The sequence below is a fragment of the Neofelis nebulosa genome, chromosome 18 (genome assembly GCF_028018385.1).
Source record: "Neofelis nebulosa isolate mNeoNeb1 chromosome 18, mNeoNeb1.pri, whole genome shotgun sequence".
Lineage (NCBI taxonomy): Eukaryota > Metazoa > Chordata > Mammalia > Carnivora > Felidae > Neofelis > Neofelis nebulosa.
In genome coordinates this window covers 43189962-43213071 of record NC_080799.1, presented here as the reverse complement: position 1 = coordinate 43213071, position 23110 = coordinate 43189962, and the positions used below count along the sequence as shown (strand labels likewise).

The 23110-nt window shown below is 60.8% G+C and overlaps 2 protein-coding genes across 3 annotated transcripts; both read left to right on the top strand.

Moving 5' to 3' along the window:
• The first annotated feature begins 5636 nt into the window (after positions 1 to 5636).
• ATP6V0C (ATPase H+ transporting V0 subunit c) lies at positions 5637 to 10645 on the top strand. The gene is made up of 3 exons (XM_058711965.1): positions 5637 to 5873; positions 9579 to 9762; positions 9912 to 10645. The coding sequence occupies exons 1-3, from the start codon at positions 5795 to 5797 to the stop codon at positions 10114 to 10116; spliced, it is 468 nt and encodes a 155-aa protein (XP_058567948.1). The 5' UTR covers positions 5637 to 5794; the 3' UTR covers positions 10117 to 10645.
• A 147-nt stretch (positions 10646 to 10792) lies between these two features.
• On the top strand, positions 10793 to 20970 carry AMDHD2 (amidohydrolase domain containing 2). Of its 2 annotated transcripts, none has more exons than XM_058711963.1 (11): positions 10793 to 11010; positions 11778 to 11914; positions 11994 to 12133; positions 18022 to 18076; positions 18245 to 18457; positions 18539 to 18627; positions 18719 to 18863; positions 18938 to 19045; positions 19206 to 19274; positions 20273 to 20374; positions 20627 to 20764. In XM_058711963.1, the coding sequence occupies exons 1-11, from the start codon at positions 10928 to 10930 to the stop codon at positions 20719 to 20721; spliced, it is 1236 nt and encodes a 411-aa protein (XP_058567946.1). In that variant the 5' UTR covers positions 10793 to 10927; the 3' UTR covers positions 20722 to 20764. The 2 variants fall into 2 exon arrangements, with proteins under 2 accessions (XP_058567946.1, XP_058567947.1); XM_058711964.1 differs by having other exon boundaries at positions 10794 to 11010; positions 20727 to 20970.
• The last annotated feature ends 2140 nt before the right edge of the window (positions 20971 to 23110 follow it).

Here is a 23110-nt window from a genome sequence, read left to right as displayed (position 1 = left end):
GTCCCTGTCACACGTGAAGCCCAGTATCAAAAAGTCCTACTCGTTCAAAAACGAGACTGTTCTAGCTGGGAGTCTGTATAAGTCAACATTAATGCCTTTTCTGACCCCTGGCGTTTCCGTTGGGTGCAGCTGTATCCCCTAAAGAAAAAACGCAACCGGGCAGGTGCGGGTCCTGGCCCCCCCCTTCCCGCACACCCCCCCCCCCCCCGCACCCCTCCCACTTTCCTGCTGCCGCCCGGGGTTTGCACTGGCCTCCAACACCGCCGGCTGTCTGGTATGGGCTGTTTCCAGTTCCTCTGCTGCCTCGGACCCTTACACAGCCTGCGGTTTCGCAGCCCTCGTAGGCTGGGGTGCCCCTGCCCCAGGACGGAGACAGCCCCCCCATCCCCTCCCCTCGAGACCGTCAGCCCCTGAGCAGGAGTCCCCGTGCGGCTGGTGTCCAGTCCAGGGCGGTTCTGGATGAGCGACGGGGTGAGACAGGCTTCTGGGCCCACGGTTGGGGGACGTCCCCAAACTCCCTGCAGCAACAACTTCTTCCGTAAGGGTGCTTAGCACCGTTTTGTGACTGAGACCCTGGCCTCTGACGTTTCAGACGCCTGCCTGGTCCACGGTAGCCGTGTCCCAGCTTGTGTCCCCACCTCTAGGTGGCCATGGGAGGGCTTTGTTTTAGTGGCTTTTTTCACACTGAGCCTAACCATTTTGAAGTGACCAACTCGGCACGTGGTACATTCGCAGGGCTGTGCAACCACCAGGCCACCTAGTTGTGCCCCCGAAAGGAAACCCGTGCCCCCTGGGTACTTGCTTCCCATTCCTTCCTGTCTCACAGTTTCTCAAAGGGTAAAGTGTGCACCAGGCAGAAAAGCAATATGGTCCCGGAATGTCCACGAGGGACATCTTCGCCGTTGCCCCCCACCCCGGGGGTCACCACTGTTGGTGGCATCTGCGTGCCTGTTCAGGGAATACGCCTGTGTACCCTTCCTCAGCTGCCTGCTTGTCACTTGGCCACTTCAGGGACCGTCCACGCAGACGTGCACACCCGCTCCCAGTGCGGCAGCTGCCCTGTGCCCCGTGGTTGTCGTCCTCTGTGAGGCCAGTACAAACCGGGTGGTCTCTTTCCCCGGCTCCCAGCCCTCTTCATCTCTTAAGACCTTGTTCAGAGATCACCCCTCCGGGGCCGTCCGAGCCACCTGGCCCCTCCCCCCTTTCCCGTCATCTGTGTGTCCAGTAACCACAGTTCTGGTTTAGCGTCGGGACCTCGTTGTCTGCACAGCCAGTGCCCACTGGATTGCGAGACCCTGGGGGTAAGAGCCCTCGTCCTTGATTCCGTACTCGCCAGGGCCTAGCTTGCTGCCTGCACACCGTAGAGGCTCGATAAATATTAGATGAGTGGCTGAGGGTCGGAGGGCGTCGTAACCCCCGACTGGTGGAGGCAAACACTGAGTGAGCCCAGACCGGGCGGAGGGTCCAGGGCAGGCGATCCCCTTTGTGGGCACCCTTTCTGAGAACCCTGTGCCAGGCCGGGTGCCAGGCCCTGGCCGCACACCATCCCCCAGCGGTCAGGTCCGGCCTGCGGGCTCCCTGTACCAGTGATGGCGGCGGGAGTCGGGTCCTCGTTGTACCCTGCTCGATTTTCCCATAGGACATCTGAAATTTATTTTCTGGACACTTTTTATTAAAAAAAAAAAAATCTTGTCATTTTATAAGCCCTATTTTTTAAAAAGTAAGCTCTACACCCAGCGTGGGGCTTGAACTCATGATGCAGAGATCAAGAGTTCTGTGCCCCACTGCCCCAAATAGAAGCCCTAATTTTTTTCAGTTGTAGAAGAAAAATGGCCTTTGCTCATTCCCCTCCCGTGGAACTACTGCGGTCCCGTTTCACCTCACCCCTGTCTCGCCTGGGCCACATGGAGCTCTTATCCAGCCGAGCCAAGAGAGGAGGGTGCCACATCTCTTAGCTCTGTGCCTTTGGCATGTGGTCACTGTGACTCGGAAGAATGGAACTGTCCCCAGGGAGAAGGCACGCTGTGTGACAGGCTTCGTTGTCTGCAGTTTCCTCACGTTCTTGATAAGGCTGCTGCCACCGTCTCCAGACTCACTTCTTTCTTTGTTGAAATTGCTTCCTTGGGATAAATTCATCTTTCCGATCATTTGGAAATTTATTCCTGGTCTTTATCTCCCCACCTGTCCCCCTCCCTTCCTTCAGGGTTCTCTCGAGTTCCATTGGACTTCCCTCTCCCACCATCTTTTGGTGGGGACCGTGGGTCCTTTTATCCTCATTAGAATCCTCGGGGGCTCAGGACACTCCCGACCCCCACCCCATCTATCTAAATCTCTCCCTATTGGGATTTCTGGCTTGAGTTTCCCAAAGCCCTTCCTTTATTTCTGAAAATCCCCCACGGTGCAATGACAGGCCAGGGGCTGACAATGCTGTGATTTCAACCTGGGGACCTACCTGTGAGGGGGAAGGCAGAGACGTGTGTCCCTGGTCACACACCACACAGCCCCGAGCACCTGCCCGGTGCTCACAGGCCAAAGGGAAAGTGCCCTGGGTCCCTTCTGGCCTTCTCACTGATCACTGGATGCTCCCTGAGCCCCTGTGAGGAGACGAGAGGAGGAGGAAAGCCACACCAGCTCGGCCCAGCCAGGAGTTGCAGTTTCAATTCCACTCCTCTCTAGCAGGCTGACCAGGGCAAGAAGTTTGACCTTCCTAGGCCCATTTCCTTGTCCACAAAATGAGAGTCATGGTGGCATCTTCCTCAAAAGGTCTTTATGAGGATTATATAATACCCTAAAAAGGCTTAGGACAGCCGTGGCACACACTTGGTGACCACTAAACATTAGCTTTATGTGCCAGAGACCCTACCAGGGATCAGAGATACAGAAAAAGAGGCACAGCGACCCTCAGTAGAGGAGGTAGTGAGTGAAAAAAAAAAAATAACGATGGAGTGTGAGGGATGAAGAAAGGGTCTGAGAAGGAAGGGAGATCAGGAGGGCTTCCTGTAGGAGGTGGTGTTTTAAAGATCCGAGTAGCACTCCTTATGCAAGAAGGGAAGGAGAGTAGTTGGTGCAGAGAGGGATACAGGCTCAGGGCACAGGGGAGGAAGGAGCAGCATGTTGGGATGAGATTGGGGGGGGGCGGTTGGAGCTGGCGATAAGAGGGAGGGGACCGCCAAAGGGTCCAGCCTGCGACAGGAAGGATTCCAGGAATGGAGAGACTGGTCAGGTGTGCCAGTTAGAAAGATACTGCAGCTTCAGGGTGAAAAATGCACTGCGGGGAGGGAGGTTAAGACTGAGCAGGTGGACCCGGTTAGAGGCTGTGAGGAGACCCAGGCCAGGAGGGAAGGCCCAATCCAAGGGCATGCGGTGGCGAGTGGGGGGGGGGGGGGGAGGGGGAGTGGGGGTGGCGGGGCAGAGCTAGCGGCCAGGAAGCAGCAGAAGCTCGGGGCTCGGTGAGTAACGAAGAGTGAGCAGTGGAGTGACTCAAGGCTGCTGGTTTGAGCGTCTTTTGCCCGAAATGGAAATAACAGAGTGGAAGCAGGTGGGGGTGGGGTGAGCTCACTTTGAGACATGCTGGCTGGAGGTGTCAGCAGTCCCCCCCAGAGACCTGGCGTGACCCCTCACCCTGCGCAGAAAATGAGATGACAGTGAGCATCGATGACATACTCCCTGAGCCCAAGGAGGGAACTGTCACCCTAGGTCTTAGGATTTCAGCCACATGGGGGTCGGGGGGCGGGGGCGTGCTTTGCCCACCTCTGGGTGTTTGTGTGGTTTCCTGGCGGAGGAATTCTGGTCTGAAGTCTCCCCCTGCACACTCCCCAGCCAGCACTGGCTCCCTGGCCTGCACCCTAAATGCCTGCAGCTGTGAGGGGCAGGCCTGTGGCAGGCACTTGGGTGCCATCAGGGCTGGGACAGAACGGTGCGAGATGCTGGACGTGACCGCCCAGGGGTAGGGCGGGCAGCGGGAACCCTGGGCTCACCAGATACCTGCAGGGACGCCAGGCTGCTGTGGGGCCTGGGCCTGTCCTTGGTCCTCCTTGTGACCCCAGGAAGAAGGAATGAGGGCGTCGGGCTGTAGGAGGTGAGCTGGAGAGAGAGGAGAGGGTGTGGTGGAGTGGGCAGCGGGCCATGCAGCAAAGAGGCCCCCCCATACAGCCTGACAAACGCCTCTCAGCTTAGAGAAACGGCAAGTCCCAGGTGACCTTGGCAAAGGCAAGGGGTTGGGAGGGAGGGCGGGTGAAGTGGAGACACCGAGTGAAGATTTCTCTTTGCAGAAGTCAGAGTCTGGGAAGAGGGTGGCGGAGGAAGGTGGAGAGGCCTCCGGGGGTACGGCAGCCTCCTCCCTTTTGAAACAGGACAGACCAGACACATCTGCAGGCTGCCAGTTGGCATGGTGGAGGACCCAGTCTTGCCAATGGGAAGGGGCCACAGGGAAGCTGTTGTGGAAGGTGGAGCTGAGTCCGGTGGGGCGGTGGGCAGAGGTGCTGACCCCACACTGCCCACATGGAGAAGGCTGCCACCCAGGACTTCCGGGGAGAACCCTTTAGTGCTGGGACCAGGGCCAGGAGCTCAAGGAAGACCAAGGACCAGGTAGTTCTGAAAGGCAAGGAACAAGAGGGCAAAGGGAACCACAGCTGGTGGGGAGAGATAAGGCGGCCAGTCGGGGTGCCTATAACCCCTCATGGGATCAGCAGGACAGTTCCAACCCCAGGCCAAGCTGCCGGGTGGAATGGGAAGGAACCACTGGCTGTTGTTCCAGAAATAAATGCAGCCCTGCAGGTGTCAGCTTTGGGTGAGGACAGGCTGGAGGAAATGGATCCCAGAATATGCAGAAATCTGGGGAATCATCCACAGGTCGCAGCACTGACAGGGTTTCAAACCAGCCAGGCTTACATCTTGAGGGGGTGGAGACAGCCCCCCAACTGAAGGCTGGGTCCCTGATGCAAAGGAGGGGACAGATGCAGGGAAGGGGGCTCCTCTTCCTCAGAAGCCAGGAGAGAAGTCACCATTAGCTGGGACGGGGGCCGGTAGGTCTGTGTCTGGAGGAGACTGGGGACATGGTCGGGGTGGTGCGACCTGGGGGCACAGGAGGGCTGCGAGGAGAGGCCAGGAGTTCACAGGTGGGGTAGGCGCTTTCCTGGGGACTGGAGCAGAAGAAAAGGCCGACGCCCAGGCCTTGGGATTTCGGCTCCGTCTGTTCATACTCCGTCTGAAGTATGAAGACTTCCCGGGGAGACCTCGGTCCCGGATGCCCGGAGAAAGGCCGCGAGAACCGCGCCGCCGAATCCACTTGGCGAACGTAAAGGAAAGCCGCACCAGCTGGCGCCTCGCAGCCGCAGAGGAGGCGGGGCACCCCACGCCCCGCCCCATATGCTAATACGAGGGTCCCCGCCCCGCCCCCGCCCGGGAGCCGGACGGGCCCAACGCCAAGGGGTGCGACAAGCTGCCAGCGCCCGGCTCCGCGTCCGCGGAGGCCGAGGTGGGGCGGAACGCCTGAGACCGGGTCGCTTGGGCGGCGGCACGGTGCAGGAGCAGTCAGAGGGCCGCTAGGGCGTACCAAGCCGTGGCGCCCCCCGCCTGCACGAGGTGGTATAGCCCGCAGGGGAGGAGCCCGGGTCATGTGACACGGCTGCGGCCGCCATTTTGTTCTGCGGTGCTGGTATTTAGAGCGCAGCCGCTGACGGGCCGGGTCGCCTTCGCAGCCGCCTGACTGCTCTCCTTGCGCTCGCTTGCTGTGCCCGGCCCGTCCTCGCCCCCGTCTTGGCCCGCTGAGCTCGCCCTCTCCCCACCCGCAGACATGTCCGAGGCCAAGGGCGGCCCCGAGTACGCCTCCTTTTTCGCGGTCATGGGCGCCTCGGCCGCCATGGTCTTCAGCGGTGAGCGCCGAGGCAGGAGGGACTCGGGAGGCTGGGGGCGCCGGGACTCGCGGAGCTTATGCCCGCGTCGCCCTAGGGTTCTTGGTGTGACGTCACGCTGACGTAATTCCGAGCTGTTGGGGGGGGTTCCGAGCCTCACGTGACCGCGGGCGGGGGTCGGGGCCCCGAGGGCTGCGGGTCGCAGGGCCTGCGGGCTGGGCGGGGGTGCGGGTCTCACGGGTCTCCCGGGGATCCTGGGCCGGCAGCCCTGCCGCCGTCAGTGTAGGTGCGGGGGTGGGGCGGCGGCGCCGCTGCCATCTTAGCCCTAGGAGAGGCGGGAGGGAGGCTGGGGTGGGGGCGCGCGGTCCTGCGCCTGCTCCGCACCCCCCACCGCCATCCTGCGGGCAGGTGTGACATCACACCTCGGGAAGCTCCCCCTGTTCGGCGGGGGTGTCGGGGGATGAGGCCCTGGCGCTCCCCTGCTTGGTACACAGCTCTCGCCCTTGTGGCGGCCCGCCCCCGACGGGGGTCTGGTGGGTCTGTACCCAGAGGCAGGTGCTTCCGGTTACGGCCTGTCACTGTTTCCCCGTAGCCCTGTGGGATGTGTGGGTTGTTTGGGAAAATGGGGCAGAGGGGTTGGTCCTGACAGCTGGCAGGAGCCCAGGGCTAGGATTGTGTGGAATGGGGCAGGGGTCTGGACAGGCTAAGGGCGAAGGACGGGTGTTTGGGAAGTAGGCCAGCATCAGTGCTATGTGTGTGCACGCCTGTCGGGGGTCTACTTCTGGGTGAATGAGAGAGTGGCATAGAGTGTCATATTGGGTCTTTGTCCTTAGGAGGGAGTCGTCTGGTTCAGGCCTGAATGAATGAATGAATGAATGACTTCCCTTTTCCCAGGTCCGAAATTGGGAGGGCTCCCCTAGGCAAAGAGAAGGGGCCTTCCAGGTTCTTGATGGCACCCTGCTTTTGAAGTTAGGTCTTGACGGTAATGGGTGTTGAATTCGGTGAAAACTGGTCTACCTGAGAGAGAGGCACGTGGGCCAGGCCCAAGAATGTGGGACCCAGGAAGGTGAGTCCTAGTCTGTGGCAAGCCTGTAGACTGGTCTGGCCTGGTCTCCTCTGGGCCTCCTTCGGTAGGTCTGGTTTTTGGTTTGGATGACCCCGCCCTGCCCCACCCTACCTGGTGGGCTGGGGAGGCTCCCTGTGCAAGTATGTGGCGGGTTTGAACTCCAAACAGCCTGTGCTGTCTGTAAACACTTGTGAGGTGGGGGCTTGGGGACTCTGCTGTCTTGAGGGCCGCCCTCTGCCTGGGCCTGTCTGCCAGTCATGAGTTACTGAGTGAGCCCTACCCTGCCCTTCCCATCACGTGCACATAAGGGGTCATTTGTGGTGGGAGAAGTGGTCTGGACTTCCCCTTCTCTCCCAGCTAACCCTGCTCTTTCCACATCTTAAGGGGCTGTCTGCTTTCCAGCACTTCTGGACGGACAGGCTGCTGTAGCCCCCCACCCCTTTTCTGCTCTTTGCCTCCACACTTCTTGAGATTCTACTGTGCCTGGCCATGTGTGCGTTGCTATTTATGGCTGTCATTCCTTCATTCAGCAAATGTCGAGTGAGCTCCTACTGTGTGCCAGGCACAGGGGAACATCAGTGAACAAAACAAGACGTTCCCGCCCCAGAATTCCTTGAATTCTGGCTGCCATTGCTTGTTCCTGAAGCCCTGAGTTTGCCCCTTGGGCCTTTTTTCTGTACCCAGCTCCTGGCCTGCTCTAGTCATCAGGTACATCTCTTCCTTTTCTGGAACTTAACTTGATACTTTCAGATGGAGCCTGATCAGAAAGCAAGTCTCTGGAAGTTACTGAGAACAGGGTATCACTGGTCTAGGGCTTTTTTGTTGCCCCAGGCCCCTGAGGATTGGTGCTGCCTGCTCCTGTGGGGCCTGATCTCCTTCCTGCTTCCCCTTTTTTCTTGTGACAGAAGTCCTGTCAACTCTTTCTTCATCAAGTTGCTCCTTTACCGTAATCTCTGACTTCCTCCCTGCTGGCGGGCACCCTGCGTTTGGTGCTTTGTTCTTGGAACTGCCTCCTGATTGCACTCTTTCTGTTCCCTGCTCGATCTGGGACCTGGTGAGGCTTGGCCTCCAGAGCTGGCATCCAGGGTTTTCCGGGACACCTGCTGCTGCCCAGGCCAGGCTGCTTTTCCATCCTGATGGTCAGCCCTGTTTCTTCCCTTTGTTCCTGTCGTGGCGGCCCCACCCTCAGCCACACGATCTCCCTGCTGCCTTCTGGAGAAGGGCCCCGCTCACTTTCCACCTCTGGCCGTGTCCTGCTACCTGGGATGCTAACTTCCCAGTAATCGGTGCCTTACTCAGTGACACTCATCGCCTGTGCTCTCCCGCTTGAGTGACAAACCATGGCACTGGCTCCTTGCATGCACTTGACATAGCCCGATGTGGTGCGGGGCCTGCAGTAGCAGCCCCCAGGATGCACTGCAACCAGGAGAGTTGCCGGAAGAGCTTCGTGAAGACCAGCCCTGAGCCCCAGGTTAAAGGTGCCAAGTGTCTAGGCGTGGTGGTGTTGGAGTGGAAATCCCTCTGCTCCCACCCCTACTTCTTTTCTCTTTCTGCTAGCTCCCAGCGTGATGCCTCGTTGGGGGACGTCTCCATTCGTGCGTGCTGTCTGCAATCATTTTTGCTCACTCAAGCCTCTTCCTCAAACGTCACTTTCTCTATGGAGCCCTTCCCCCACTCCCACAGGCCTCCCCACTCTTCTAGAACGTGTTGCTGTGCTTGGAGAGGCCATGTGTGTTTCCTCACCGGGCTTGGAGCCCCGGGAAGCCAGAGCTCCTCTGACTTCCTCCCTGCTCAGTGATGAACACAGAGAGGAGGCATTTTTGTGGCCCAAATAGGTGAATAAAACGTGCAGAGGAATGGTCAAGAGTGTCCACATCTTTTCTGAAACCCATGAGCCATGTTATCCTTTGCTCAAGCAGTGCAGCAAGACCTTGGAGGGCAGGAGTCAGAAGAGCCACCTGGGCCCGCTGTGGCTCTATTCTGTGCACAAGTTACCCCATGCGTGGAGGCCAGGAGAAGGGAGATTGGAGGAAGGCAGCACACCCTGGCAAGAGGAGGCGGAGTGCCATCAGAGGAGACCGGGCGTCCTCCCGTTCTCCCACGCTTCGTTGCTGGAGGTCTTGGGGGGGGGGGGGTGGAAATCTAGGCTTCTGTGAGCCCAAGGCCTCTGTGCATGCAGGCGTGCTTCTGGGAGGTCTGTCGAGGCCTCATGGTCCACCTGGGTGATGGCAGAGAGGATTCTTTCCAGACTTGAGAGCCTAGTCCTGCTGTGTGCCTGAGGATGCCCTCGGCTTTCTCTCCATGTGACTGGGCTGCTCTGCTGGGCCTGTCAGAGCTCCACCTTTTAGGCCGTGGGCGGCTGTACCGGGGTCTCTGGGAGGTTGGGGCCAAGGTTAAAGAGCGGAGCAGGAGCCCAGACAGGCGGGACAGCCGTTAAGGGCCTCTGTTGGAGGAAGGAGACAGCTGCCTGAGCTCCCTGCGTGCCCAGCTGTAGCTCTTGCCCCCGAGGGCCACCTCCTGCCCTGAGCCGGGTGCCAGCTTCGTCTCACCTTGTCGGTGATGACTTACGGCATCTCCCGGCCGTGCCACAGCTACTACCCCCAGGGTCCTGGCCCCAGGTGCTCTGAGCTCACCTTGCCTTTCCTGCCCCCTCCCCACAGCCCTGGGTGCCGCCTACGGTACAGCCAAGAGTGGCACTGGCATCGCGGCCATGTCTGTCATGCGGCCAGAACTGATCATGAAGTCCATCATCCCAGTGGTCATGGCTGGTATCATCGCCATCTACGGGCTGGTGGTGGCCGTCCTCATCGCTAATTCCCTGAATGATGGCATCACTCTCTACAGGTGAGTGCCGGGCCCCTCCCCATAGGTCATGTCCTGCCTCGGGCGAGGCCACCGCACGGGGCTGGGAGGGCTGGGGAGGGGGCGTCGGGCTGGTGACTTGCTTCCCCTGGCAGGTGGCTGACGTCTATCCGGTGTCTTCTCTCCCCCAGGAGTTTCCTCCAACTGGGTGCTGGCCTGAGCGTGGGCCTCAGCGGGCTGGCAGCTGGCTTTGCCATTGGCATCGTGGGGGACGCTGGTGTGCGTGGCACTGCCCAGCAGCCCCGGCTATTCGTGGGCATGATCCTGATCCTCATCTTCGCCGAGGTGCTCGGCCTCTACGGTCTCATCGTTGCCCTTATCCTCTCCACAAAGTAGCCCCTCTCCGAGCGCACCAGCCACAGAACACGATGTAAAGACCACCCCTCATTCCGAAATGAACAGCCTGACACACACGCACGGGGCCGCCGCCCCCCCAGTAGTCGGTCTTGTAAATGCGCAGTGTCCTAGTGCCCGTTGTCTGCTACCCCGGCCTCGCCCCCGCCCCGCCCCGTGCCGTGGACATCCGGGCCCACTCCTTCCCCATCCGGGCCTCCGGCCGCCCCCACTCATCTGCCCTAGAGCGCTCTGTAGAAGGGTGAATTAGAGTTGTCATTTTCTCTTCACTGGATGTTTCTTATTTATAAAGATTTGATCTGTTCATACGTCTGTGGAGCAGCCCTCCGTCCCCAACTATATAGTAATCTTAGGTCGAGTGTTGCGTTGTGGGGTTGCCGTTTGCTCCGAGACTCGTTGGATCGAACCACCCTCCTCCAGCCCTGGCTGCCGGGGGCCGCGGGCCAGTGTGCTGGGCCTGCGAGGTCCTGGAGCCGAGCCGTGTCCAATAAAGTTCTCGGTTGTGACTGGATGCCTGTGTGGACCGCTTGTGTGGGCCCGGGCCCGGCGGGGGCGGGGCGGGGCGGCCGCGGCGGCCCTGCCGGCCCCGGGGCGCGCCGGTCACGTGGGCGACCTGATCACGTGGGCCGGCCGGTCACGTGGCACGCCTCAGTCAGCTGAGGGTCACGTGGGTGCGGCCGGAGCCCGGCGGGCCGCAGTCGGCCGAGTGCGCGGAGAGCGGGAGAGCGGGAGAGCCGGCTTCGGCTGCGGGGCTCCGGGCGGCGCCCGCTCGGTGGGGCTCCGGTGGCTCACGATGCGCGACGCACAGGGCGAGGGGCGGGCCCCGGTGCTCCAGTTCACCAACTGCCGCATCCTGCGAGGGCGGGCGCTGCTCAGGTGGGGTGCGGGGTCAGGCGCTGCGGGGGTGGGCCCGGGAGCCGGGCGGGGCGCGGGGTGCGGAGCCGGCAGCTGCTGGGTTGGGGCCCGGGGCCGGGTGGGGTGCGGGGACGGGAGCTGCTAGATGGGGTGCGGAGCCGGCGGGGTGCGGGCCGGGCACTGCTGGAGTGGGGCGCAGGGCGCGAAGCCGGGCACTGCTGGAGTGGAGCGTGGGGCCGGTGGGGCGCGGGATCGGGAGCTGCTGGGATGGGGCGCAGGACTCGAGGCCGGGCACTGCTGGAGTGGGGCCCAGGGCTGGTGGGGCGCGGGATGCGGAGTCGCGAGCTGCTGGATTGGGGCGCCGGGTCGGGAGGTGCTGGAGTGGGGCGCGGGATGCGGGGCCGGGCTCTGCCGGAGTGGGGCGCCGGGTCGGTGGGGCGCGGGATGCGGGAGCGGGAGCTGCTGGGATGGATCGCAGGGCGCGGGGCCGGGCACTGCTGGAGCGGGGCCCGGGGCCGGCGGGGCGCGGGGTTCGAGGTGCTGGAGTGGGCGTCGGGGCCGGGTGGGGCGCGGGGCCGGGGGATCGGGAGCTGCTGGAGTGGGGCCCGGGGCCGGGTGGGGCACAGGGTGCGGGAGCTGCTGAAGTGGGGGCGCGGGGTGCGGGGTCGCGCGGTGCTGGAGTGGGGCCCGGAGCCGAGCGGGGTGCGGGGTCGGGATGCGGGCTCAGGCACTGCTCTGGTTGGGCCCAAGGACCGGCCGTCCTAGCTTCTGTCCGGCTCTGGCCGCAGGGAGGATCTGTGGGTGCGCGGAGGCCGCATTCTGGACCCGGAGAAGCTGTTCTTCGAGGAGCGGCGAATGGCGGATGAGCAGCGGGACTGCGGGGGCTGCATCCTGGCGCCTGGCTTCATCGATGTGCAGATCAACGGTGCGGTCTAGGGCTTAGGGGACAGGGACCCGGAGAAGGTGGTCCGGGCACCGTGCAACCTTCCTCTTTGTGGCCGTAGGTGGATTTGGCGTTGACTTCTCTCAGGCCACGGAGGACGTGGGTTCGGGGGTCGCCCTGGTGGCCCAGAGGATATTGTCACACGGAGTCACCTCCTTCTGCCCCACTTTGGTCACCTCACCACCAGAGGTTTATCACAAGGTGAGGTCAGGCTTCCGGTCTCAGGGGAAGGGGGCTTCAACAGTAGCACCCCTTTAATTTTCCAACTTTTCCTGCCACAAACCCCTTGGCACTTGGGTCTGGCCTCACCCTTTAGCCTCCCCCACCCCCTGGGGCCTGGGGTCCGGGGTCCTGCCCCTAGGCTCTCCTTTGGTGTTCCCCTGCCCGCAGGGGGTCACTGCCTCTGCAGCCCTTCCCACAGGCCTTCGTGTTTATTGTTGCGGTGTCTTCGGGGCTAGAAGTCCTCTCCGTCTCACACCCTGGCCACCTCCTGGCTCCAGAAACCGATTGCTGGGACTTTCTGGATTGCCACATTTGTACCATCTCCTCAGGTTCATCCCCCCTAACTTGTCTGTGCTGTGTGACTCCACTGAATGTGCTTTCCAGAAAGAAGCTTGTTGTCTGCCCTTGCTGCCCCCTTCCGTCCCCGCTGCTGCCCTTGTGGCCCCCACACACCCTTCCACTTCCTCTCTTCTCTGCATGGCCCTATAGACATTTTCACCCAGGCGGCTTCTCCGGTTTTATTCTTCACCCCAGCGTCTTGTTGGGTTTCTTTGGGTTGGGGACTTTACATGGTAACCGCCAGAAAGCAGGTGCTATTCATCATGCCTCTTTACCGCTTGATGCTTAGTGGGTTTTGAAAAGCGTGGACGTCCCCTTACCCAAGTCGAGTTGGGGAAGGGCAGCAGTTACCCTTTAACCCTCCCCCCCCCCCCCAGCGTTGTTGTTTTCTCCAGTACAGGGCTTTTTTTTGCAATTATGGGTCATGTTGCCGGTCATGGGTGGGGAGGTCCCTCCTGGGTGTGTGGGCGCACAGTTGGAGTTGGGTGTTGCGGGAGTTTGAGTGTGGGCTTGGGATTGGGTCCTGGCCCCCTAAGTTCATCTGTCATCTGGGGGACACGAGACCATCCTTACTTTTTTCTGAGCCTCCATTTTCTCAAATCCAAGTTGGGAATGAGCACCACGTCCGTCTCCTGGGGTTGTGGGGCAGGCAGCGCTCTGTGCAGTACCTCTTAAAAACTTGATATGCTGTCATGTGTGGACATCTTTCTGGAAATTTCCCCCAGGCCTCCCATCACAAAGTCAGAGGTTAAAAACTAAGCTCATCTTCCTACTTCAAGCCACCTGGTTCTGTGTTTTTTCTCTTGGTCATCAATCCCTGATTTCTCTTGCCTGGAATCTGGGAATGCGCCCGCCTTACTGTCCTCCCCCTTCCCGGGACCTACCAGTGAGGCTTCCTGACTGTTGCCTAGTCTCCCAACTGCCGGCCTTGCTCCGAGTCCTGCCGCAGCGGCCTTCCCAGGGGACAGGGCATAGCACATCACTCAGCCCCGCACCTTTTATCTTTCTTTCTTTTTTTTTTTTTTTTAAATGTTTATTTATTTTTGAGAGAGAGAGAGGCAGAGCGTGAGCAGGAAGGGGGCGGAGAGAGAGGGAGACACAGAATCCGAAGCACTTGTCAGCACAGAGCCCGACGCGGGGCTCTAACCACTCAAACCCATGAACCGTGAGATGGTGACCTGAGCCGAAGTTGGACACTTAACTGACTGAGACACCCAGGCGTCCCACCCCCTTTTTACCCTTCTGAGCAGTCCCTCCCTAGCCGCCCCAGCCTCGGCCCTCTCCCCACGTATGGTCCAGCCATTCTGGGCCATTCTCTCTCCTGTTCCCAGGCCTTCTGCCCTGTTTTATCTTGTTGTCTCTGTTGCCTGCTCTTTGGAGCTGTGACTCTGCTGTGCCCGTGGCTTCGACAGCACATTTGACCATCGTGATACAGGTTGTGAGACCTCTTTTTTTAGGACAGGGAGTTTCTGGTCACTAGGATTTCTGGCTTATGTTTTCTTTTCTTCCTTTAATGTTTGTTTACTTATTTAGGGAGAACGTGGGTGCACAAGCCGGGGAGGGGCAGGGAGAGAGAGAGGATCCCAAGCAGGCTCCGTGCTATCAGCAAGAGCCTGACGTGGGGGTCATCCTCACAAGCTGTGAGATCATGACCTGAGCCGGAAGCAAGAGCCGGATGCCTAACCCACCAAGCCCCCCAGGCACCCCTCTGGTTTATGGCTTCCTGCTGATACTTGTCAGTCTCCACAAACACTCGCAGGATGAAGGCGTTGGATAGCAGAAAGTAAAATCTCGGAGGCCGTGAATGTGAAAATTTAATCCAGTGTCATCTCAGGCGCCACGGGGCTGTTCGCTTAGGTATCTCCCCGATTCCCGTCCACCCACCTTCTTCCAGGGCTGGCTCACACTGGGCAGAACTGGATTGCTGCTCTGTCAGAAGTTACCCGGATCCCTTATCATCGTGTTCTGGCCCATTGAAACCCACCTGCTCTTTTTGGGGGCCTCTTTCAGTCTTACCCTTTCATACTCTCCCAGTCTTACCCTTTCATACTCATTTCTCCCAGGAGGAAGCTCTGGCTGGAGTGTTCTCGGCTTCTGGTCCATCGTGTGCTTAGCCAAGACCTGCCACCTCCTCAGGCGGCAGCCAGGCTTTCACCATGCCCTCTGCACTTTGACCTTTCCCATTCTCTTGCCGTCCATGCTGTCGTTCATTGCCTTCTCCCTACTTAGCGCTCTCTGTCTCTCCCCCATAAAACTCAGTTTTGTTTCGAAGTACGAAGTGAACCCCGTGCGTCGGGTTCAGACCTTACCTCGGGCTCAGAACATGAGACCTGGACTTGGGCCGCGTACCTTCCTGGAGGCATCCGCGTGAGAGTGGCACCTGTGAGACTGGGTGGGGACAACAGCCAGTGGCGGGCACGGCATCGAGAGGGGCCCCTCTCCCTGTGCGGGAGTCCCAGTACCGACCGCGTGCAGAACCCCATAGAACGTGTCACAAGGCGGGCTCCCCGGAAAGACGGGATCCGGAGATTCACCCACAAGTTCATCTGCCCCGTGGGCTGGGGTATCCCCTCCCCGGCCGTCTGACCGTAGCCCCGTGTCTGGCACCGAGCTCTCTTGGAAGACTTGGAGAGAGCTTCAGGACGGGACCTGACACTGGTCACGACGGGGTCACCTGGTGGAACGTGGGCCTGTCCTCCACAGATGGGCTGAGGGCGAGGGTCGAGAGGGTGTGTTCGCGAGCAAAAAATCTATTCCCGAAAAACTCAGCCATTACCTTTTTTTTTTTTTAAGTTTATTTATTTTGAAAGAGAGTGCAGGGGAGGATCGGGGGGGGGGGGACAGAGAGAGTTGCAAGCAGGGTCCTCATCCTCAGCACAGTGGCCGATATGGGGCTCGAACTCACAAGCTGTAAGACCATGACTTGAGCTGAAGTTGGACGCTTAACCGACTGCGCCATCCAGGCGCCCCTTTTGGTTTGTTTTGCTTTTAATTTTTAGCGAACTTACACGAAATCTCCTGGCTTGTTAGGAGAAACAACAGCCCTTTGCCCCCACCAGCTCCCACCTGGAGACGGTCACCTTCAGCTCAGCTGGTCCTTGGAATTTGCTCTCGCCTGTCTAAGCTCCAGGCCGGTTTAGGGCAGTGAGCAGGGGTGTCTGCTTCCCACCAGCGGAGCTGAGGCTAGACTCCTCTTCGTGGGTTTCCGGCCCCCCGCCCTCCCCGGGTAGCAGCCCACCGACTTGGGGAGACCCGCCGGTAGGACTGGGCGAAGGACTCGGTGCTGACCCGTTTTCTTACCCGTCTGCCCTGTGTCTTTGGGACTCCTTGTTCTCTCAGCTGGCAACTCCACTCCCCGCCTCTGCCCGTTTCTTGCTCTTCTTGCGGGACGTGTGGGTGCGCCCAGCGCTCTATCAACGTCGTTTTCCCTCGGCAGCTTTAGGGACCTGTTCCGCGGCCCTGGCTGCCGGCCTCACTGGACCGAGCTGTCCTGGGAGCTCCTTCCCGTCACCTGGGGGGGGGGGTCCCCTGGCGAATTTCTGCTGGGCCTCTATCCCCTCTCCCGTGCCTTTGTCTTTGCTGGTTTTTGCCTTTGTTTTGGAGCATATCCACCAGCTTCTGCTAGAGACGGGGGCGCAGAGAGCAAAGTTTTCAAGATCTCGAAGGTCTAACGAGGTTTTTATTCTCTTGATTGGGTGTAGGTTAGAAGTGACTTTCCTCTAGAATTCTTAAAGGCGTTGCTGTATTGTTTTTTCATTTCCAGGGTTGCTGGTGAGAAGTCGGAAGCCACCTGACCTCTGATACTTTGTGCATGACTTATTTCTTCCCTCTGGAAGCTCGTGGAATCTTCCCTTTGGCCTTGGGTTCTGAAGTCTGAGGGTGACACGTGTGGGGCCTGTGGGGAATTTATCTATTGTGCTGGCCGTTGGCACACCCTGTCGGTCTGAAGTTTGGTTTTTGGTTTTGTTTGCTTTCCTTGATCACAGCGCGTGTGTGATTTTTCTCCCTCGTTTCTCTGTCGTCTTTCCTGGGAGTCATCATTCCATGGTTGGGCCTCCTGGATGGCGTCTCTGGTTCTTTCTGTGACTCCGCTTCCTGAATGTTTCCTGTGTTTCTATGTTCCGGTTCTTGACTTGGGTTTTTTTTTTTTTTTTTTTTTTTTTTTTTTTTTAACTTTATCGCTCAAGTTGTATTTTTTAATTTTATTTCTTATTTAAGTATTTGTTTACTTATTTTGAGAGAGAGAGAGAGAGCAAGTGTGAGCAAGGGAGAGGCAGAGAGAGAATCCTGCACTGTGAGTGCAGAGCCCCGTGTGGGGCTTGATCTCATGACCTGCGAGATCACGACCTGAGCCGAAATCAAGGCTTGGATGCTTAACCGACCGAGCCACCCAGGCGTCCCTCACATACTTTTAATTGGAAGAGCTCGCTTTCTCTCTCAGTGTTTTTTTCTGACACCGTCTTCTTGTTTCACGGGTGCAGGACCTCTCCTCACGTGTCTTCCCGTCCCTGCCGGCCCTGCCCTGTTCGTCCTCTGTCTCCCCAAGGTTTCCCCGAGCTGCCACTGAGCCTTGGCCGTCGGCTGTGTTTGAGATCAGGCGCCAGCAGGCTTCTGGGAGCCCCGAGACTGGGGCGGGCTCCTGGGGGCGCCCTTAGTTGAGGTCCCTGGGCCGAGGGGACAGCCTCACTGGCTCCGTGCTGAGAGTGTTAACCTAATCGCAGGGGGTGCGCCTCCACCCACCTCTCGCCTGGAGCCCTTCTGGTTTGCTTGCAGGGCACATTCACGGGCCCAGCTGCCCTTTAATGGTGTCTGTGGTTCCCCCCGCCCCCGCCCCCGCCCCCACTTCTCAAGGCGCTGCCTGTTTCCTCGGTGTCTCCACCACGTGCCCCTGCCCACACCTGCCCAGTGCCGGCCCCTCAGGCTCCCAGGGTTTCAGCCTCTTTACGCATCGCTGTATCTGGTTTAGGGTGAGGGTGCCCCCAGGGCCCTTCGGCGGGCGGCAGGTTTCTCTGGCAGCTCGCCCCGCCTCCAAGACGGGTCATGTGAGTACCTGTGTTCGGCTCAGGCACCGTGTGGCTGTGCCCTTGACGCCTGAGCCCCCAGCCCCGTGTGCACCGACCTCTCTGGCCCCCGAACCCCCGCTTCTGTGCTCGCGCTGCCTGGACTGCACGCCTCCTCTTGACCCTGGCCGTGTGTGCGGTCCTGCAGCTCAGGAGGCCGGGCCTGCTCCCCTGTCTGGCTGGGTCCAGACCCTTTGGCCACGTTGCAGGGCCAGGTCAGGTCCCTTTTGTCCATTCCTGTTCCTTGCTGGCAGCTGGCCTTCCGCCCCTGCGTGTTCCTCCGCGTCCTGATGGTTCTTAGCGCTGTGCCTTCCCTGACTCTGGTTGGGGGCCTTCGACTACCTTCTGCTATCTGACGGAAGGCCATCGGGGGCTGGGCTCTGACCTCTGACCTCTGACCTCGGCTGGGCTGTGATCTCTGGGCATTGGGCCGTAGGGGGCAGGGCTTTAACAGCTGGTTCCCCCCAGGTCCTTCCTCAGATCCCTGTGAAGAGTGGTGGTCCCCATGGGGCAGGGGTCCTCGGTGAGTGGCTGACCCCTCTCCCTGCCCCCACCCCGGGAGGCTCCTTGGGGACCTGTTGGCAGCCCTTCCCCCTCCAGAGGCCCAACTGGGGAGGGAGGTCGGGCAGGTGACGGGCCAGGGCGGGGGCTGCAGGGCCAGAGGCCCGCTGGAGCTGTCCACTCCTCCCAGGGGTGCACCTGGAGGGCCCGTTCATCAGCCGGGAGAAGCGAGGTGCACACCCTGAAGCCCACCTGCGCTCCTTTGAGGCCAACGCCTTCCATGATGTGCTGGCCACCTACGGGCCCCTGGACAACGTCCGCATTGTGACGCTGGCCCCCGAGCTGGGCCGAAGCCATGAGGTGATCCAGGCGCTGACAGCCCGTGGCATCTGTGTGTCCCTAGGTGAGGACTGCCACCTCCAGGGTTGGGCCCATGTGGGGTCCTGGGCTGGGTGCACACTTTGAGTCCAGGTCCCCTATGCAGGACACTCGGTGGCCGACCTGCAGGCCGCGGAGGAAGCCGTGCAGAGTGGGGCCACCTTCATCACCCACCTCTTCAACGCCATGCTGCCTGTGAGTACCCCGTGCCCCGCACCGCAACTCCCTGGGCGGGTAGGCACAAGGGCTCCTGCCATCGCTCAGCTGCCCTCCCATCTCTGTCCAGTTCCACCACCGTGACCCTGGTATCGTGGGGCTCCTGACCAGTGACCGGCTGCCTCCCGGCCGCCACATCTTCTACGGGATGATCGCGGATGGAACGCACACCAACCCGGCCGCCCTGCGCATCGCCCACCGGGCCCATCCCCAGGGTGAGCGGCAGGGCGGGGCGGGGCCCGGTGGGAGGACTCAGCCGGGCAGCTCCTGAGTCCCCTTCCTTCCGCAGGGCTGGTGTTGGTCACCGACGCCGTTCCCGCCCTGGGTTTGGGCAATGGGCGTCACACGCTGGGGCAGCAGGAGGTGGAGGTGGACGGGCTGACAGCCTATGTGGCCGGTGAGTGACCCTCTCGTCCCGCTGACTCCTCGACAACGGCCCTTTGGCCTCTCTTGTGGGACGCAGACATCTGAGCATTCCCCGCCGGCCTGTGGGCCCCCCACCCCCCATGTGCCCAGTAGCCCCTGGTCCCCCCAGAACCTGCTCTCTCACTCTCAAGGCACCAAGACACTGAGCGGCAGCATAGCCCCGATGGATGTCTGCGTCCGGCATTTCCTGCAGGCTACAGGTTGGTGAGGCTGGAGGGGGCAGGTGTGTGCGCACGCGCGTGTGTGTGTGCACGCGCGCATGTGCACATATGTGTCGGGGGGGACAGGTTGGAGGGAAGCACGGAGACCCCTGGGCTCTTGCAGCGACACCCCTTGTGGGATGGGATTCCTAGGAGTGGAGCACCAGGAACACGCTGAGGCCCCCTGCAGCAGCTCAGGGGCAGGTTCGGAGAGCAAGGAGCAAGCATGTGGCTGGGACCCAGGGTGATAGGCAGTGAGGCCACGGCACTGAGAAAAGGGTGCTCACCGTACCCACGGGAAGGCCCTCGGCCTGGGGCCTGTGGATTCACAGGACTCCGTGGGTACGGAGCTTTAGGGAGGGGAGGGGGGCGGTCAGAGCAGCGCTTCGGGCTTGTTGAGGGGGTAGGCGTGTCCGGGGGGATGGGCAGGGAGGGGTATTTGGCAGAGGCTGTGGTTGGCCGGGCCCTGCGGGATTCTTGGCAGTGCCCGGGGCTGGGGTGTCACCTGGGGGTGCCCGGGTTCAACATGCTGTTTAGAGCAGCAGGGAGACAGGCCAGGAGGCAGGAAATGGCTGTAGGCTGGCTGTTGGGGGGAGGGGTGGTGAGGTGGGGAACAGAAGAAAAAGGATTTGGTCGTGTGTGGCTTCTTGAGAGGGAGCAGGGACAGAAAGCCAAGAGCAGGTGGCCTCGTTGATGCCCAGGCTCTTGCTGCTTTTTGGGGGGCTCTTCCCGGGACCCGGAAGGAGGAGGGGCCTGCAGCCATTTGGGTCCAGGGCATTTGTCAGTGAGGCGGGGAGCCCTGCAGAGCTGGGATGGGTGAGTGACCAGGAAAAGGGTACCTGGCAGTGTCCTCAGATGAGGGGGAAGGCGGGGCTTTGTCAGCCTGCTGCAGAGACCTGGGATTTCTCTGGGACTTGGAGCTTTGGGGCTGGGGGAGAGGCTGCCCACGGAACCAGCTGGGGATGGGGGGTGACTGCCCGGTTGTGTCCCCTGAGCAGGCTGCAGTGTGGAGCTGGCCCTGGAGGCTGCGTCCCTGCACCCCGCACAGCTGCTGGGGCTGGAGAAACACAAGGGGACCCTGGACTTCGGGGCTGATGCAGGTCAGGGCCCGACGTGGGCACCCGGGCCGGTGAAGATTCGGGAGGGCTCGGGGACTCAGGACAGTGCCAGGGCAGGTGGGATCTTCCCTGCGCCCAGGTGGCCTTACCTGGCCACCAACCTCAGCCCGGGTTCCTCTTCCTGTCGGGTCAGGTGAGGGGCAGCTGGGGTCTTTGTCCCGTGTGCCCTGCTTTCAGGAACATGGGTTCCAGGGCCTTGGTCAGCCTCTGATGGGGTGGGGTGGCCGTGCCCAGGTCGTGTCCCAGGCTTCAGTTTCCCCACCAGCTTCTGGATGGGTGTGGGGTGGTGGTGGACCCACCCCTGCCTCTGTCTCACCGGCCGCCTCTGACCCAGACTTCGTGGTGCTCGATGACTCCCTCCACGTGCGGGCCACCTACATCTCGGGCGAGTTGGTGTGGCAGGCGGAGGAAGCCAGGCAGTGACTGAGGACCACGGCTGGAAGGGACGACCAGCCTTAGCTGGACACTGTCAGGGCTGAGCCGTCGAGGAGCTGGTCTCCGGGGAGTGAGTGGGAGCCCTGCCCCAGGTGGAGGCCTGCCAGGTGGAGGCAGCTAGATAAACGTTCGCCCCGCAGGGACTCGTCTCGTGTCTGAGTTTTGCTTCAAGGCAGAGCGCCGTCCCCTCGGTGGCTCGCTGGGTGGGGTGGGGAGGAGAGCAGCTGGATTCTAGCTGATCCCAGCCTTGGGGGGCCCCAGTGAAGGTGACAGGGCCCCTCTCTGTTGGACAGTCGTGTCTGAGGCCTGCAGCCCCACACACAGTTGTGCTGGTTGGAAATGAAGGGCGGGAGGGGAAAGTCCTGGGTCGTAGGTTGGAAAGCGGACAGGAACGGGCTTGGGGACGGTGAGTGTGGAGGGCTCCAGAAGTTTACATGTCGGGGGACAGAGGACAAGGGTATTCTTGGGATTTTTAAATTTTATTTTGAAGGAGGGGAGGGGCAGAGAGAGAGAAACCTAAGCAGGTTCTGCACTGTCAGTGAAAGGCCCGACTTGGTGGTCGATCCCAGCAAATTGTGAAACTGTGAGCTGAGCCGAAATCCAGTCGGACCCTTAACCGACTGAGCCACCCAGGCACCCCAGTGCTTTCTGGGATTTTAAGTGGGAGAATTGATTGTGGGGACAATTAGGAGCTGGGCCTGGGAGGACTTGGATGTGGGAGGGGCCTCGGGTGGGCTGTGCAGGGCATTTGGAGGCCAGGCCGGCTGTGTGAGGATGGCCTACGGGCTCCCCTCTGCCCCTTTGAGTTGGGCCAGTGAAGCAGAGGCCAAGGCCATGGTGCTGGGCCTGAGCACACTGCGAGCCGTTTCTCCTCGACCTTCAAGAGGACTCCAGGTTGCCTGGCTCTGAGTGTAGGATGCAGTGGCCGAGGGGCCCAGAGGTGACCCTGGCCACTGCTCCTTGCCCAGCCCAAAGCCCTATTTCTTTGAGCCCTCGGAGTAATCAAGGCTCGGCTTCCTTTGGGGCCTTTTCTGAACATCCCCTTCTCATCCGACTCCCAGGTGGGCCCGGGGATCCCACGTGCCCCCTGGGTTGCACCGCTGTGGGTGACCCTGCCTGGTGCTGGTGGGAAGCTCGGGGATCACCAGTGTCCGGAGCCCTGCAACTATTTGCCCGTCAGTGTCATCCCGCGGCTGTCCATGTCCCCCAGGCCCGGCAGCAGTGCCCCCACTCTGGGAGCAGGGGCTGATAGGGCCGCTTTGAGGCAAGTGGGCTTTGGGGAGCCCTGCAGGTCACGAGGGCAGCCGCGATGTGGCAATCAGACATCCAGGGTTGGCGTAGCCCCAGCCCTGGGATTGATTTTGTCCCCGTTTGTGTGCTGGGGTGGGCCGCACCTTCCCCCTTTTGAATGGGTGAAGTTCTTGGAATAAGAGGTCAAGGCAAACGTCCCAGGTCACCATCTCATGTGGCTTGGCAACCATCCCTTTTGCCTCTGCCACAGAGCCCACTGCAGACAGCGTGTCCAGGCCCAAAGTGACAAAAACAGCCTCTGGCTCCAGCTGTGTTCCAGGCTGAGTGAACAGTCTGGGAAGAGCCAACACCGTAAGGCAGGGCTCAGGAAAGGCCTGGGACAGCAGCCACCTCTCGGTGTACCAAGGGGCTGCGTCTCTGGCCACATGCCTGTGGGCAGCAGGGACATCATAGACCTAACAGGTGACTGACCAGCTCCTGCATCATGCCAGCGCCAGCCAGCCGGCTGCACCAGTGATCCAGGGGCAGGGCGGGTCTCCCCGAGCTCAGAACTCACCCTGGTGGGAGGGAGCAGGCCGTGCTCCCAGATCTATTAGAGGCTGAGCAGTGGGCACTTGCCTTATTTGGTGCTAGGTTTTATTCCATGTGCATTGCCAGTGTTAACCCGTTCTCTGCCAGACATCCAGAGGGGTCCTCCCCATTCTCGGACGGGGAAGGTGGGGCTCCCAGGTCGAGAGCTGGTGAGTGCCGGAGCGAGGACTTGGCCTGGCCTGCTCAGCTCGGAGGGGCCTCACTTAAACCTGTCAGCACGCTGACTCTTGGCCGGAGCATCCGGGAAGGACTAACTGCGCTACTGGTCTGCAAGGGTGACACCAGGGATGGCAGGGGCCGGTGCTGGTTGGCACATGCACCCGGGCCAGGGGAACCGCCCCACAGAGATCCAGTGGCAGAGGCTTAGTGTGTTGGGTGGGACAGTCGGCCACCCTCGCCAGAAAGGGGTGTGGTCATCACCACCGTGGCCTCCAAAACCTC

What these genes read in the sequence shown, in the direction of transcription:
- ATP6V0C (XM_058711965.1), top strand. Translation starts at nt 5,795, where the DNA reads ATGTCCGAGGCCAAGGGCGGCCCCGAGTACGCCTCCTTTTTCGCGGTC. An exon ending in GGCCGCCATGGTCTTCAGCG is followed by an intron (nt 5,874 to 9,578) that starts GTGAGCGCCGAG and finishes CCCTCCCCACAG; the next exon opens with CCCTGGGTGCCGCCTACGGT. An exon ending in GATGGCATCACTCTCTACAG is followed by an intron (nt 9,763 to 9,911) that starts GTGAGTGCCGGG and finishes TCTCTCCCCCAG; the next exon opens with GAGTTTCCTCCAACTGGGTG.
- AMDHD2 (XM_058711963.1), top strand. Translation starts at nt 10,928, where the DNA reads ATGCGCGACGCACAGGGCGAGGGGCGGGCCCCGGTGCTCCAGTTCACC. An exon ending in CCATGGGGCAGGGGTCCTCG is followed by an intron (nt 18,077 to 18,244) that starts GTGAGTGGCTGA and finishes CACTCCTCCCAG; the next exon opens with GGGTGCACCTGGAGGGCCCG. An exon ending in GCATTTCCTGCAGGCTACAG is followed by an intron (nt 19,275 to 20,272) that starts GTTGGTGAGGCT and finishes TCCCCTGAGCAG; the next exon opens with GCTGCAGTGTGGAGCTGGCC.